The 17021-nt window shown below is 35.5% G+C and overlaps 1 protein-coding gene across 4 annotated transcripts in view; it reads left to right on the top strand.

Annotated features, from left to right (window-relative positions):
• Positions 1-17021, top strand: part of LRRIQ1 (leucine rich repeats and IQ motif containing 1) — a 237314-nt gene that overhangs the window by 25907 nt on the left and 194386 nt on the right. For all 4 annotated transcript variants that reach the window (XM_062202044.1, XM_062202046.1, XM_062202042.1 and 1 more), the window contains exons 8-10: positions 360-1964; positions 6330-6482; positions 7684-7834. In XM_062202044.1, the coding sequence (XP_062058028.1) occupies positions 360-1964; positions 6330-6482; positions 7684-7834 (1909 nt within the window). The remainder of the gene's footprint in view (positions 1-359; positions 1965-6329; positions 6483-7683; positions 7835-17021) is intronic.

Genomic DNA, 17021 nt, shown 5'->3' with positions numbered 1-17021 from the left:
TTTTATCAGAACTCCCATTTCCAAAATTTTGAAGTCTACTTTTCTTCTAGGTGAATTATGACCTGTGGTTTCCCTTGCCTTTTTTCTGTGTCATTTTAATTTCATATATTGTCTTCAAGGAAAATTCCTCAATTTATATCTAGATGACTAAGTATACCCACAATATTAGAGTATCAACTTACCAGTGTGATCCAATTTCCTAAATATCCTTTTAAAAATAATATCTTTTAAAATAAGTGACTTCATATATGTCAGTATAACTTCAGTTTAAGTGTTTGCTTTCCATCTATATATTTCATGATATTTTCATAAAATCACACATTTGGCTTATGTTGACTGCAAATCTTATGTCATTTTAGGAATTTATTAGAAGCTTGCATTTACAAATGGAAGAGGAAAGAACAAGACTTAAAGACTTACAGGAAACAGAAAAAATACGTTTGTTAAAACTACAGAATGATGCAGCCATAAAAATTCAAGCTAAATATAAAGCATTTGTAGCCTACCAAAAATATGGCCCGATCATAAAAGAACAACTAGAAAGCCGGAGAAAGAAAGCACAAGAATGGAAAGAAATGGAAGCTAAAATACGACAGATGGAGGCAGAAAGGCAAAAACGATTAGAAGAGGAGGAAAGGGTAGAAGAAGAGATAAAAAGACAGAAACAAGAAGAAAAGAAAAGGAGAGAAAAAGACTATGAAGAAAAAAAGAACATTCTGAAACAAGAAAGAGAGGAACTGCGAAACAAGGAAAAATTAAGATTAACAGAAGATGCAAAACAACAACTAATAATAAGTAGTACATTAAAGAAAGAAAATTCTATTGATAAATATTTAACTGTTGAAGATAAGTCAAAGAATAAGTGTCATACAGCCTTAAAGATTATGGATGAAAATTTGAAGCAAGAAGATGTTCCTCTTGAGGAATCAAATGAAACAGAAAATGTAGATACACAGCTAATATTGAAAGAATTAGTGCAATCCATATCAAACCAAACAATTTTGTCAGAATTAAAAATGGAAGGAGAAAATACAAACCCAACGAAAATACAGTGTTCAGAAAAATTGGGCAAGCAAGAAAGAGAATATGAAAATATAAATGAAAATACTGAACTGGAAAACCCAGATCCAAAAGAAAATGTGAAAGAACAGTTTCAGCTGCAAGAATTAAATTCTCAAATACGAAAAGAGAAAAATGTCGGACATGACATAAATAAGAATGTGGGAGATGAAATCCAAGTAATAATAGTTGGACATAGTATAGGAATTAATGAGGTAAAAAATAAGGAAGTGCAGAAAATAATCACAGGTGACCAACAGAGAGAGGCACAAAAAGTAGAAAATGAAGAGGTACCAGAACACAATGAATCATTACATGAAGAGAATAATACTTCACTTATTTCAATGAAAGAAAAAATGTTATCAAAATTGGAAAAGCCTGAAGATACAAGGAAAAATTTACATGTGACTCAAAAACAAGCTGATTTAAAATCCAGAGAAATCGAGGACAGTCCAGAAGGCAATGCTCTGAATAGTGACTTTGTCATTTTTAATGCCACTGATGCCTTGAGAAATACAGAAGGCAAAACAGACAAGCAAGATTACATTGTAGGAAGACATACTCCTTGTGAAGATTTGTGTGGCTATAATGTAGGAAGTTCCTTAGTTTCTAAAGAAGTTGGCTCTCAGAAAGCTGAGGTTAAAGAAATTCCAGACCAGTGTAATAAAAATACAGCTGAGTGTGAAAATGTCAGCTCTGGACCAGAGTCAACACTTCTGTCTTCTATTGAAGAAAAGAGACTAGCTTGGATGAAATCATGTAAACCTTGGTTCAAAATCTTCAGTCAGAATCAACAAAAGAAAATTGTTAAAAGAAGGAGACCTGTGAAATGTGCAGCCAACAGGATGCCTCCTTTGAGTACACTAGAAATTCTTCAGTATGGCAGTTGGAATACTCTACAGCAGGTATTCTAGTGTTATGCTGTTTTTTCACATCTAGTTCTAGTTCTCTAAAATATAACTTCAAAGTTTAGTAGACACAATATTTTTATACAAGAATTCTTCCTCTTAATTAATGAATTTATTACTGAAATACACTCCAAGAGAGGAGATGTATTTTTAAAATCTCAACCAAAAATATTCAGGTCATTGTCTCTCTACATGAAATACTATAGAAGGATTTGTTTTATAGTTTTTAATCTCTTGAGTCCTGTGTTCAGGGGTCTCGTAGCTATTATTAGTCTTCTAAGAGTGAAGGTGTCCAGGAATTTAAAATTGGAATTAGAGCTGGAAATTACTAATTTGATATTCTGGACTACCATATCACCTGAGTGGCCCCTTTTGGCATGAAGTGGCTTTATAGGACTATTGCTGTGAAATAAGAGTTTATATAATAGGAGATTATAGAATTCCTGTATAGAAATAAAATTATTCAGTTGTATGTTATGTAAATGTAATACACATACACCAGAAATTTCAAATAGTTGTCACCAGTGCAATTGATTCTGTATGGTTATGGATACTAGAGTTTCAACCAAAATTGGAAACTAACAGATGTGTAAAACACAGGAAAGAATATTTTTATAGTGCAATACTAGAAAGGGTTTATTATGAATATACATATAATTGGCTAAGGCCTGAAAGTCAAATGTCATTGAAGATGACTTAGATTCTTAGTGTAGACAGATGCCTAGGAAAATATATATTTATAGTAATAAATAAGCATTATTTAATTTTTCTCTCAGTAACATTCTTTTGTGTAATGTGATAAATGAGTACTCATTTATAGACTTCAAGGAAGAAAGAAAGAAAGAAAACCCAATCTTATGCTATCTCACTAGTCCAAGTGATCAGTTTCAGGTCACAGTAGGTCTAAGAGTCAAAGGGATCACATAAACAAAACTAGTGTCTGCTAATACTAACTGATAGAATCAAAAAGGGACAGAACGATCCAACATGGGAAGCGGGATACACAGCAGACTCATAGAATGGCAGACGTCCTAAACAACACTCTGGCCTCAGAATCAGCCCTTAAGGCATTTGGATCTGGCTGAAGAGCCCATGAGAGTATTTTAGGCAAGGAAAGTCAAGACACTCTGGCGAGAAAAAAAAAAAAAAACTAAATGAAAGATCTCAGCGAGTGAGATCCCAGTGGAAAGATTGGGCCATCAAAGAAGGAGGTACCTTTCTCTGAAGGGAGGAGAGAACTTCCACTTCGACTATGACGTTGTCTAAATAAGATCAAAGTCAGCGAGCTCAGGGGGCTTCCATGGCCTTGGAAACTCATGACTAGAGCTTGGGGAGATTGCTGATGCCTTAAACAAGAGTGTCAATTTGTTAAATCAACAACAGGAGTCACTGTGCACTTATTTCTCATATAGGATCTCTGTCCTTAATGTGTAGTTCAATGTGAATTAATGCTATGACTAGTACTCAAACAGTATTTTGCACTTCGTGTTCTGTGTGGGTGCAAACTGATGAAATCTTTACTCAATATATACTAAATTGATCTTCTGTATATAAAGATAATTGAAAATGAATCTTGAAGTGAGTGGAATGGGAGAGGGAGTGGGAGATGGGAGGGTTGCGGATGGGAGGGAGGTTTTTTGACAGGCAGAGTGGACAGTGAGAGAGAGAGACAAGGAGAAAGGTCTTCCTTTTCTGTTGGTTCACCCCCCAATGGCCACTGTGGCCGGCACGCTGCAGCCAGTGCACCACGCTGATACGAAGGCAGGAGCCAGGTGCTTCTCCTGGTCTCCCATGCAGGTGCAGGGCCCAAACACTTGGGCCATCCTCCACTGCACTCCTGGGCCACAGCAGAGAGCTTGCCTGGAAGAGGAGCAACCAGGACAGAATGCAGCGCCCCAACCGGGACTAGAACCCGGTGTGCCGGCGCCACAGGCAGAGGATTAGCTTATTGAGCTGCGGCGCCATCCTACTCCTTTTCTTTTAAGAGACTTATTTACTTGAAAATCAAAGTTACAGAGAGAGAGGTATAGACAGAGATCTTCTGTCTGCTGGTTTACTCCCCAGATGACCACAATGGCCAGGGTAGGGCCAGGCTGTACCCAGGAGCCAGGAACTTCTTCTGGGTCTCCAACATAGATGGCAGATGCCTAAACACTTGGGCCATCTTCTATGGCTTTTCCCAGGTCATTAGCAAAGAGCTATATAAAAATACAGCAGCAAGGCTTGAACTGGTACCTGTATGAGATGCTGGCATCACAGGCATTACCCGCTGTGCTACAACACTGGCACTTCTTTTGCCTACTCTTTTTTTTTTTTTAAAGATTTTATTTATTTATTTGACAGGTAGAGTTAGAGATAGAGAGAGACAGAGAGAAAGGTCTTCCTTCCATTGGTTCACTCCCCAGATGGCTGCAAGGGTCAAAGCTGTGCCAATACGAAGCCAGGAGCCAGGTTCTTCTTCCCAGTCTCCCATGCGGGTGCAGGGGCCCAGGCACTTGGGCCATCTTCTAATGCTTTCCAAGGTCAAAGTAGAGAGCTGGACTGGAAGAGGAGTAACCAGGACTAGAACCGGCACCCATATGGGATGCTGGTGCGGCAGGTGGAGAATTAACCTACTGCGCCACAGTGCCGGCCCCTCTGCCTGCCCTTGACAAACTGTAATGTGCATATGGATAACCAGTGGATTTGTTAAAATGTTGATTCTGATTCAACATGACCTAATGTTCTTCCTTTTTACCACACCTCCATTGGTGGTATTGGTGCTGGTCCATTGCAGTGCTCTAAAGAACCCTGTAATCTCACTACTACTCAAAGCAACTGTTTCAAACTTTTTGCTTTACAACATTAAATATATTATATAGAAATGAAACATACATGTGAATGTGCCATATGAAAGTTAAAAGCGTGATGGAAGCTATGATGCAGTGCATCCCATGTCATAGTGCCTGGCTTCTTCCAGTTCCAGCTTCCTGCTAATGTATAACCTGGGAGGCAGCAAGTGATAGCTCAAGGACTTGGGTTTTGGTCACCCAGGTGGGAGACCAGATTGAATTCCTGGCTGCTGACTTTGGCATGACCCAGCCCCAGCTGTTGGTAGGTTTTGGGGGAGTGAACTAATAGATGGAAAATACTTTCTCTCTCTCTCTCTCTCTCTCTCTCTCTCTCTCTCTCTCTCTCTCTCTCCTTTAAATAAAAATAAGTAAGTAAAATTTTTGAAAAAGAAAACACTATGTGATGTGCTGAGTACATGGCAATGTATTAGAAATAAGAAATGTATATGTATGACTTTCAAACTATTTCAAATATAGAGGAAGAAGTATTATTCATGATTCCACAAATTCTGTATGCTCTGGGTATATTATAAATTCAGTAGCAAGGAATGATTCAGACGTTGATAAGAAAGAACACCTGTTGTAGAAGGAGATACATATTGCATGGCTCAATTATTATTGGTTGTTTCTACTTATAGGTTTCATAATATCTCTACTCATACTTTCTTCTGTTTTTACAAGATAGCTGAGTCTGTCTAGTTGAAATATGGCAGGTTAGAAACACAATCTATTTCCTGATCTTTGTGGTCCCTGGTACTATTCAGGGATCCCCAGGATACTACCAAATGCAGATCATAAACATTTATGTAGTTAATCCTAAAAATGAGTCCAAGGACATGAAAAAAAACAAAGAAAAAGAACTTGGTAAGGGACTGGCTCTGTGGAGTAGCAGATAAAGCCACTGGCTGTGGTACTAACATCCCATATGGGTGCCGATTCGAGTCCCAGCTGCTCCACTTCCAAACCAGCTCCCTGCTAATGCTCATGGGAGAGCAGTAGAGGATGGCCCAAGTTGTTGGGCCTCTGTACCCACGTGGAAGACCCTGAAGAATCTCCTTGCTCCTAGCTTCAGATTGGCCTAGCTCTGGACATTGCAGTCATTGGGGAGTGAACCAATGGATGAAGATCAATTCCATCATCTCTGTCTCTGTCTTTCCCTCTCTCTCTGTGACTCTGCCTTTCAAATAAATAAATTTTTAAAAAATTTGGTATGTCTCTATCTCTCTCTCTTTTTCTCTGTAACTGCCTTTGGTGAAAAATTTGGTGAAAAATTCAGAGAGTTAGCTAATAAATGACTGACTTATTGCTTTGATATATTTTACTTCTGAACTTGAACTGGTCATGTATGATTTTGTCTTTCTAAATGGGAAACATTAGAATGAAGATAGCTTCACTCAAATTCAGTTGTTAATGAAGGTGAATTTCAACATGTAGCATCACCTAAAGTTCTCTACAAATTTTGCAAGGCTAATATAGTTTATATTTGCTATCATTGTCAATGTTATCCATCTAATTTTCTTGAATTCTCTAGGTTACAACAGTGACATTTCAGGATTTGCCAGGTTGTAATCTCTCCCCATTAGCAGAGTGTACAAATCTTCAGTTTCTATCTCTTCGACGCTGTGGATTAACTTCTTTGCATGGCCTGGGTAACTGCCATAAACTTAAGTACATAGATGCACAGGTATGTTCTCTATTCAATTTATCTTATAACAAAATATAAAACAGATTCATGTTTACATCAAGGACCTAAATTTGTGAGAACCAGACATGGAAGTCAGTTAGGTGGTATGACATAAAAATTATTCATGTTTTTGCAGGTGATATTGGTATTGCTTTTGTTACTTTTTTCTGTATTAACCAATGACTACGTTACTTAGTAGTTCAAAACAGCAATGCTCTTATTTGCTCATGGTCCTGTGGACTGTGACTGGAAGCACAGCCTGGCAGGATGCAGTTTGTCTTGACTGGATCTCTTATGTAATCGAAGTCAGACTAGTCTGTACTGTCAAATCATCTTTATGTCAGATACCACTGACATCCGTATGGTTCAGCTCTTGTGGTTATCATGGTCTTCTTTCGAGTGTGGCTGAATCCCAAGGGTTAGTGTTCCAAAAAGACAAGCTCCAGTATGCAAGTGCTTACAGTATGCATCTGCTGGCATCATGTTGGCTAATGTTTCACTGGCCAAGACTTAAGTTCTCATGGAAGAATTGTGTGGATGTGTGAATATTGGATTGTAAGATTTACTGGATAATAGCAAAGTAACAGACTGTTACAATCCACTTCTTGGCTCCTTATGATTTACATCCTTCCCACATTCAAAATACATTCACATCCCAATGACCCCAAAGTCTCCCGTACTTACTGCATCAAGTTCAGTCTTGAAGCATGGGATCTGTTCCTATATAAATCAGGTCCAGTTGAGATGCAGTTTTTCAGGTGCAATTTCTTGGGTACGTCTACTCACTGAGTTCTCTTAACTTAGGTCTCTACAAGGTAAAATGAAAGGTTCTCTTTCTTCCCCTATACCACAATACCCAGATCCCGTGGTGAGACAGGGCTTGGTTGACTACAGTAGACATTCCCATTTTCGATGGTAAAATCAAGATTGGCAAAATATTCTTTCTTGTTCATTTACATTGTTTGAAATATTTTATTATATTGTCCTATAAGAATGTTAAGGAATATGAAAATTAACAAATTCTTTTAAATCACTTAATATTTTTATTTAGATAGTATATAGTTTGTATGGTTATCACAAAAGATGGAGATTCATATATTCATTTGGAGATCAGATCTTGTCCTTCCTCCTTTTGCAAATTTTAAATATTTCTTTAATAAGCCATTGAAATTAAGCTAATCATATTTGCTCCTTGCTTTAGGAAAACCATATTGAAACCATCAACTGTGAAAATCTGGAAAATCTCTGTGTTGTTCTTCTTAATAAAAATCAACTGACTTCTTTTCATGGTTTGGATGGCTGCACTAATATTCAGAATCTTGAAGTTTCTCATAATAAAATCACTCGAATTGGTGAGAATGGTAGAATTTTATTAATTTAGACATTTATTTTTTTAACATTGTGCATTCTTTCATATATTCCTTTTTAGGAATCAGCTAATATTCATTTGCATATTTTATTTATCTTATACTTAATTAATTAATCTTTTATCAAAATTAGGAAAGCAAACATATTCTTAATATATATAAAAAGAGTATATTCACACCACTGAAAAATGAATAGTTCTTAGTGTCCTGTTAAGTTAGTATATTTACTTTTCCGTCCCTTTACCAATAACCAGTACTACGCTAAGCTCTGCTGGGGAATATACAACCCTGATTAGGTGCTGTTTATGGATTTTATGCTTCCACTTTTCTTAGGAATTCTCACAGCTGTTTCCTGGTGAACCCTTTCATTAGTTGCATGCATACATCACCCACACTAACCTGTCCTTTAGGTGAGACGGTGAGTACCACCTGAAAGGGTTCATCTTCCAGAATTTCTCCGTCCCTCCATCCCTGTACACGCATGTCCATGTGTCTAGATCTACTTCCTTCCTTATGTTTTATAATCCATATAATTTGGATATTAAAATGTCTCATTTCATTTTTCTCTAAAATTCCAAACAGTTCCTTCTAGAATCATCTCTATCATTATCATGAGCCTGTGACAAATTATTCCTACTGTCATTCCCTTCATCTTAAGCTTTTGAAAAACAAAGTTTTCTTTTACTTCACATTGGGGACTTTGCCTCAGTGCTCTTACCCTTTGGTGTGGAGAGTGCTCTGTTCTTGTTATCACTTCTTATCTCCTAGCATTCCTCTTCAATACACTGAAAATCATCTTCAAATTTTTTTCTACCATGTTTCTAGTAAGATAATCCTAAAGTAGAAATCTATTTGTGTTGATTAATATCTGGTTTAAGATACTGTCTTTTTATTTATATATATATATATATATATATATTTTACTATTAACTTTGGCATGAGATTCTTAATAGTCTTGGTAGGATCTTAATGATGGTTAATAAAGAATTAAGCCTTGTAAAAAGTCAGGAACTTGGTTAAAAAAACGTTTACTATGATACAATACAAATGGATTAAATGTTTGTACCTCCAAAGGATACTGTGATATCCACCTTATTTATCCTATAATTATTTGGAAATCTGATCTTGACTGAAATATCAGGGAGTGGGATAGGAGTAGATTGGGGAACAGAAGTAAGCCTACGCTTTGTGTGTAGATGTTATTCTACTTAAGTCTTTTTGAAATTAGTTTTTTGTTTCTTTTTTCATTGCAGAAAATATAAAATGTTTACAAAAATATAATACATTGGAAACTCCATATAACCATTATTTATATTCAATGTTGCTTAATCTTTATTTTTTTGGTTTTGATTTTTTTTTTCTTTTTTAAAGCAAATCCGAAAACTACATAACTCTATCCCTTCATTCTTCAGGAGACAGCTTTTAATAATATGGTCCTTTCTAACTTGAGCACAGTGCACTATGGCACCTAATAAAATTAATAATGATTACTTATATAAATGATAATCCATAATCTAGTATTCGTAATTTTGGGGGACCATTGATTTGTTGCATAACCTCTGTTGTTTGTTCAGATTACCCTACATTCTAGCTTTATCCCTTTATATTTTTTTGTCATCAAAATTGTTTCATAAAGCTCTCTATTTCCTATAAATGGTAATGTGCTTATAAGGCTTAATTAGATTCAAATCCATTGCTCTAGCAGAAATTCTTGATAGCTGACACTCTGATTCATACTGCATTACATTAACAGTCATACAATGTTTGTCAATTTACTTGTAATGATGATATTGTTCAGTACTGGATACAGCTGGTGATGGTGAAAACACTCCATTATAAAATGCTCCATCACCCTTTGGCTAATTTATCATCTATTTATCAGTATGACCTGAATCAGTTAATGCAATAGGGATATGCAAAGTGAGTTTTCTAATTTGATCATTTCCTTCACATCTTTTCAGATGAGATTGTTTAATTAATTGCAGCTGTTTGGTTATCCTAAAATAATTTGTAGAGGAAAAATAGGGATGCATGCTTACCTTTGAATTGGTAAATTTTCAGAATACAATCCTAGTAACTCAAGTTACTTCCAGTGATGTATTTTTGTTTGTTTTCCTTTATTTTGTTTTTTTGTATTTCTCTTCCCTAACCTCTCTCTCTCTGTCTTTGTATGCTTATGACTCATATTTTAATATTGAGATTATTTCCATCAGATACCTCATTATTTTTTGATACTTAAATTGTACTGTTCCATGAATTTGAATTGAAGATATCAAATATTGATATCTCTGATTCCTGCTTACTTATTTAAACTTTACAGTTTTGTTCTCTTTCTCTTCCTTTACAAACTTTATGCCAACATATTTACATAACTCTTTGTTATCTTAATCATAATATAGCTTCAAAACAATGCCAATATTATTACTAACAAGAAAACTTACTGATTTAATTTTAAAACTTGTTTTGATTTCTTTTTGTCCTTGTATTATATCCCCAGAGAGATACAATTAAAGTAGTATTTCTAAAATTATTTGAGGTATTTTTATCTTTGTGATTATATTATGAAGTTGATATACAGTTAGTTCACTTTTCTCATTTGGTTCAGTTTATTTTTAATTTTTAAAGCAGATATGATTTCACAATGAGAATTAGTTAAGAAAAGTCTATTCAAAGTGATTATGCTTCTGTCCCTATTCTTTTTTATTCTTTTAGCCTATTTCTTTTATATGCAGATGCTTTGTATGACATTCAAGTTGAATATTTGTATTTAGACATATATATACCTAAGAGTGTATATGTATGAGCATACTTCAAAAAGTTTATAAAAATTGATTAAAACTTAAATCTATTTTGGCACAAACAATTTTGAAATTAATGCACAGTTGGTTCATGATATACATTTTCCATGAATCACTTGAAGACTGATCTAATGAAAAAACTTCAAAACTGTTTTGCACCAAAATGAGTGTCATTTAATTCCCCACACTTTCTGAAGTGCCTTTATGTATGTGCTAATCCTTCTGTCACAGAAAATGTAGCATACATTGAATACCATTCCCAATCTTGCTTATTTTCCACTTAGCAACATATTATAGATTTCATAATAAGAAATCCATTCTTTTTCCATGGCTGTAAAATATTCTTTTGTGTGGATGGATCAGAGTTTATTTCGGTGGTGCGTTTGGTGGGTCTTAAATTGTTTCCAGTCTTCTGTGTTGCTACCGCGGATATCCTGACACCTAGATAATTTCATACTTGATCAGGTATATCTTAGGATAATTTCCTACAAATTGTATTATTGGACTAACAGATATCAGTAACTTAGGAAAGTAATGCCAAACTCCCTTTATGTGGATTGTGCTATTTTGCATTTCTAATACATAATCGTGCCTGGTTTTTTCTTATTTTCTTCTGTTTATTGTGTTGCCTTTTTGTCATACTTAAGTAAAATGTTAATTCAGTTTCTAAAATCTTTTTCATTCTTGTTGATATAAGTACTTAAATATAGAAATTTTCCTTTGAGCAATTCTTAGCCCATAACTTCTGATATGTAAGAGTTTTCCTCATTTCTGTAAGTTTAGCTTGTCTTTGAATCTATAATTTTTGTTAAGATTCATTTAATTATATACTTAAAAGCCAGAGCAACAGAGAGGGGTATTGGAAGTAGGAGAGAGAGAGAGAGAGAGAGAGAGAGAGATATGCTGGATTGGAAGTGGAGCAGCCAGGACTCGAACTGGCTCTTGACATGGAATGTCAGGTTGCAAGCAGCTGTCCTTATCTAAAATTTGTTAATTCCTATATGGAAAGGTCTCTTTTTATGTTATTCTATGTATTATAGCCAAGGAATCATTTTTGTGCCATTTCTGATATTTGCAACTTATTGTGGCTTTCTTACTAGTAAATTATGTGGTTGGTTTTCCTGAATGTTTTATGTGCACCTGAAAAGGAGGCAGCCCTTTTTTCTTATTTTGATGTAGAGTTTATTCTTTCAACCATAAGATCTACCTTACTGACCATTTTAAGAGCTTTTGGGTACATGAGCTATGTTGGACTGAGAATTGAGCTATTTTAAATTTGCCTGTTATTTATGTGTCATTAATCAGACTATTGCTTTTTGTATGTCTCTTACTTTCTGCTATATGAATGTTGCTACCACTCTGCTTCTTAAGTAACTATGATTTTTTACTGTAAGTAAAATTCTGTCTTTTCTGAAATGGTTTCCTTTTGTTTGTGATTGCCTATTTGGTCACTTTTTTATTTTTAACCTTTTGAATCATCACTTTGTTTTAGCGTGTTTACATTTATAAAGTATTTTGTTTTTTATTGTTTAAAATACATATAGAAACAATTTTGTTGTTGGCATGAAGACACATGTGTTAATAATGTATGCTAATATGGTGGTACATACTGAAGTGAACTTAAAAGAAAAAGAGGACCATTTGTAAATTGAAATTCTTGAAATCCTGTTTACTTCATCTTCATTGCCAGCAATACCATTTTAGGATTTTTTACTGAGAACTGGATTTCCTGGTATAGGATATCTATAAAATTTATGAGAAAACTGATATAGTATTAATTGATGTACCTGAGGTATCTCTGTGTAGCACAGTGCAAACAGAGCACAAGACTTCTTTGCTGTCTGTTGCGTACAGTGAAGACACTGTATTTATGGAGTGTGAGAAGAGTCTACATGAGAAAGTGGATTTTTCTGAAGACCCTGTAGAGTCTGTTTTTCATCTTCAGAAACTGCTTACAGATACTGGTTGAGCTAAGGAAATGCATAGACTTTGTCTTTCATTGATATATTGATGCTAAGAACTCTTAGGGAGGGGCACAAAGATAGATTTGTGTTTATAAATTCGTAAGTTACTTTTCCATGGTATAATGTTTCTTAAGGAGATGAACTAGAATTAGAAGCAATACCATAATATTTTACATTTGTAGTTTCACGTTTCATTTGCTTCTAATTCTTATTAAGTTGTAGTCATTACAGAAGTTAACATATAATGATAGTTCTAATTACTCTTTTAATTTGTAAACATTAATGTACATTTTAATTGATTTAATTAAAGTGAATGAGAATAGTGTCAATGTCAGTCTATTTAACAATTCATTTTAGATTAGTTATTCTGAATCTTAAATTCTAATTAAACTATATGAGTATAGACCAAAATTTTATGAAATACTTATAACATATTTCAAGTAAGAAACACTTTTATTTATATAACACTAATAGTTTAAAATTGAATTCCATAAATTGAAATTTCTGAAGTTACTAATACATTTTTATAATTGCCTTTAATATTTAAACTTATTACATGCCTTGGCTATGGAAATAGATGATTTTTGTTATTAGTAGGATCCAAAACTGAAATATAAATTAAAAGTGTAACCTAAAATAGAGGCTCCTAACTATATTACATATGGAAATACAGATTTTTTTCTGGTCAATGAAGGGAAGAGGTAAACTATTATATTTGATATCTATTTTTGTACAAATTGTGAAATAATTGCCAGAATATTATTTACATTTTTTACATTATTTTCTATCATTGGTCTGGTTTAGAAACAAGTTTTTGATTATAGAAAAATTTAACATGATCAGAAGTTATTTTTAAATACATAATCAATTTAAGCTAATTAAGCTCACTTTAGGGTAGATGATTTTAAAGATACTTTTATTTTATGTTTTATTTTTAAAGATTTTATTTTATTTTTTTAAAGATTTATTTTATTTTGAAGGAGAGTTACAGAGAGGCAGAGAGAGAAAGAGAGAGAGAGAGAGAGAGAGAGAGAGAGAGAGAGAGAGAGAGAGAGAGAGATGTCTTCTGGTTCACTCCCCAAATGGCCTCAATGGCTGGAGCTGAACCAATCAGAATCCAGGAGCCAGGAGCCAGGAGCTTCTTCCAGGTCTCCCACATGGGTGCAAGGACCCAAGGACTTAGAGCGTCTTCTACTGCCTTCCTAGGTACATAAGCAGGGAGCTGGATTGGAACTGGAGCAACAAGGACTTGAACTGGCTCCCATATGGGATGCTGGCACTATTGGCAGCCTACCCCAAGATACATTTATTTTAATCAGACGAGAGATTTAATTGTACTTTTCATTAAATTAAGACTTTTTTCTCCAAGTTGTATTTTATAACTCAGTTTAATTTGCATGAACTTCTATTTTAGCTTTGTTATATCTTTATTATATTTCATGGAGTTTTTTTGCCTGTAATTTCTCATAAGTGTGAGGCAAGTTGATAAAACTTTTGTTTTATCTGTGTAATATGGAGAAACAGTTCTTGAATGGATGTTGCCACATGTATTTTTATAAAACTGACCCATGGAAATTTTTCATATTTTGAGTTAGTATTTTTTTATTTATTTTTTAAAGAATAACCAAAATGGGGGCCGGCGCTGTGGCGCAGCAGGTTAACACCCTGGCCTGAAGCACCAGCATCCCATATGATCACCGGTTCTAGTCCTGGCTGCTCCTCTTCCGATCTAGCTCTCTGCTGTGGCCTGGGATAGCAGTAGAAGATGGCCCAAGTCCTTGGGACCCCTGCATCCGCGTGGGAGACTGGAAGAAGCTCCTGGCTCCTGGCTTTGGATGGGCGCAGCTCCGACCATTGCGGCCATCTGGGGAGTGAACCATTGGATGGAAGACCTCTCTCTCTCTCTCTCTCTCTCTCTCTCTGTGTGTGTGTGTGTGTGTGTATGTGTGTAATTCTGACTTTCGAATAAATAAATCTTTTTAAAAAAGAATAACCAAAATGAATGAAAATTATAGTTTTCTTTATTTCTTCCACATTTTAAATGATATAGTTATTTATTTGAAAGGCAGAGTTATAGAGAAAGTGAGTCAGAGTCAGAAATAGAGAGAGATCTTCTATAAACTGGTTCACCCCCAATAGCTGGCTAGGCCAGGTAGAAACCAAAAAAAAAAAGGTATTTCATCCAGATCTCACACATGGGTGTCAGGAATCCAGGTACTTGAGAATATCAGGCAGAAAGCTAGATCAGAAGGGACAAGTAGCTGGAACTCCAAGCACGCACTTTGATATAGGATATGGGAGACCCATGCAGCTGCTTAATCTGATGCACCTCAACACTGGCCCTCACTTCTCCCATTTTTATTTTGGCTTTTGTTGACTTCTTAGCAGAAACATTTTGAAACTTAGTTAATTTTGAAGACTATGTTACATGATCAAAAAATTTTTTGTAAACATTTTAGAGAAAAAATTTAATATAATATGACAATAGATAACTTTTATGCAACCAGGCATTTGTTTTAAGACCTTTATGCCTATTAACTCTTTAATGATTTTTTTCCCACTATCAAGGAACAAAACATAGGCACAGAGAGGTGAAGTAAACTGCGTAAGACAGGATTTGAAATTCAGCAGTCTACCCCAGTGACTGATTTTTTACCTTATTCATCTGTCTCTTTAATAAGTATATATTTAATACTTAAAATTATTACTATTTCGGCCGGTGCCGCGGCTCAATAGGCTAATCCTCCGCCTTGCGGCGCCGGCACACCGGGTTCTAGTCCCGGTCGGGGCACTGATCCTGTCCCGGTTGCCCCCCTTCCAGGCCAGCTCTCTGCTGTGGCCAGGGAGTGCAGTGGAGGTTGGCCCAAGTGCTTGGGCCCTGCACCGCATGGGAGACCAGGAGAAGCACCTGGCTCCTGCCATCAGATCAGCGCGGTGTGCCGGCCGCAGTGCACCTACCGCAGCGGCCATTGGAGGGTGAACCAACGGCAAAAAGGAAGACCTTTCTCTCTGTCTCTCTCTTTCACTGTCCACTCTGCCTGTCAAAAAAAAAAATTATTACTATTTCATACTACATTATAGCTCTCTATGAAACACAAATGCCATTTATAAATGAGCAGATTCATTTATTTATTTATTTATTGACAGGCAGAGTGGATAGTGAGAGAGAGAGAGACAGAGAGAAAGGTCTTCCTTTTTGCCGTTGGTTCACCCTCCAATGGCCGCTGTGGCCAGCGCATCTCGCTGATCCGAAGCCAGGAGCCAGGTGCTTCTCCTGGTCTCCCACGTGGGTGCAGGGCCCAAGCACTTGGGCCATCCTCCACTGCCTTCCCCGGCCATAGCAGAGAGCTGGCCTGGAAGAGGGGCAACCGGGATAGAGTCCGGCGCCCCAACCGGGAGTAGAACCCGGTGTGCCGGCGCCGCAAGGCAGAGGATTAGCCTGTTAAGCCACGGCGCCGGTTATGAGCAGATTTATTAAAGAGATGCTATGTATGAACGATTTTCCAGACATTGAAATATAACACTTGAATATTGCTAGGAATGTAGCAACAAAAAAATGACTTTTACACCAGAATATATCCTAGTAATATGTGTCTTTTTACATAGTTTTATATATGTAGAATTGCCATAAATTGTTATATTTTATTTATTGACTACTGAGTAAAAACAAAGAGAAGTATGTTCATGTATGACAAAATAAAACATTACTGTCTTCTCAATTATAAAGCTTCTTTCTCTGCTGTTTTAGGAAAACTTTAATCAGGAAAAAATATTTCTTTAATTTCATCATTAATTTGTTGATTAATAACCTGTAGATAATATAATCCTAGATTAAATTACTGTATGTAGATAGAGATACTAAGAGATTTCTTTCCTGTTACTTTATTTTCCAGCTAATATTCTTTCTGGAAAATGATCCTAATGTAAATATGAAAGAAGGAATTCAACATTTTCATATATACTTGATTAATATACTATGGCCTGAAGTGAGAATGCGCCTGGATTTATTCATACTCCAAAATATTGTCTTTGGATATTTGGAGGAAATTTTTTAAAAAGTAAAATAAAATAAACCTGAAAACATTTTTTTGTGGAAATGTTTTTATATATAGTGAATTCTTTAGAGTCCACTAGATGGTGCTAATTTACCTACTAATTTTGCAAACTAACATTCCCTGGTTATAAAGCTGAAAGGGATTTTACTGATCTGCGAGTTGTAGCTACCATAGTTTACAGATGGAAAGTAGACCCGCATAGTTTTGATATAACTCTTGGAACAAGTAGGGTTAGAGCTCAAGTTTCCTGCTTCCTGTTTCATTCTTGTTTCTATACATGTATAACCCTGGAGAACTTTCACACTGAAATAAAAATCTCAAGTGCAACTCAGCATGTTTGCACATGCAGAGAAAA

This window comes from Lepus europaeus, chromosome 10 (genome assembly GCF_033115175.1).
Source record: "Lepus europaeus isolate LE1 chromosome 10, mLepTim1.pri, whole genome shotgun sequence".
NCBI lineage: Eukaryota > Metazoa > Chordata > Mammalia > Lagomorpha > Leporidae > Lepus > Lepus europaeus.
This window is presented reverse-complemented; position numbering and strand designations above follow the sequence as displayed.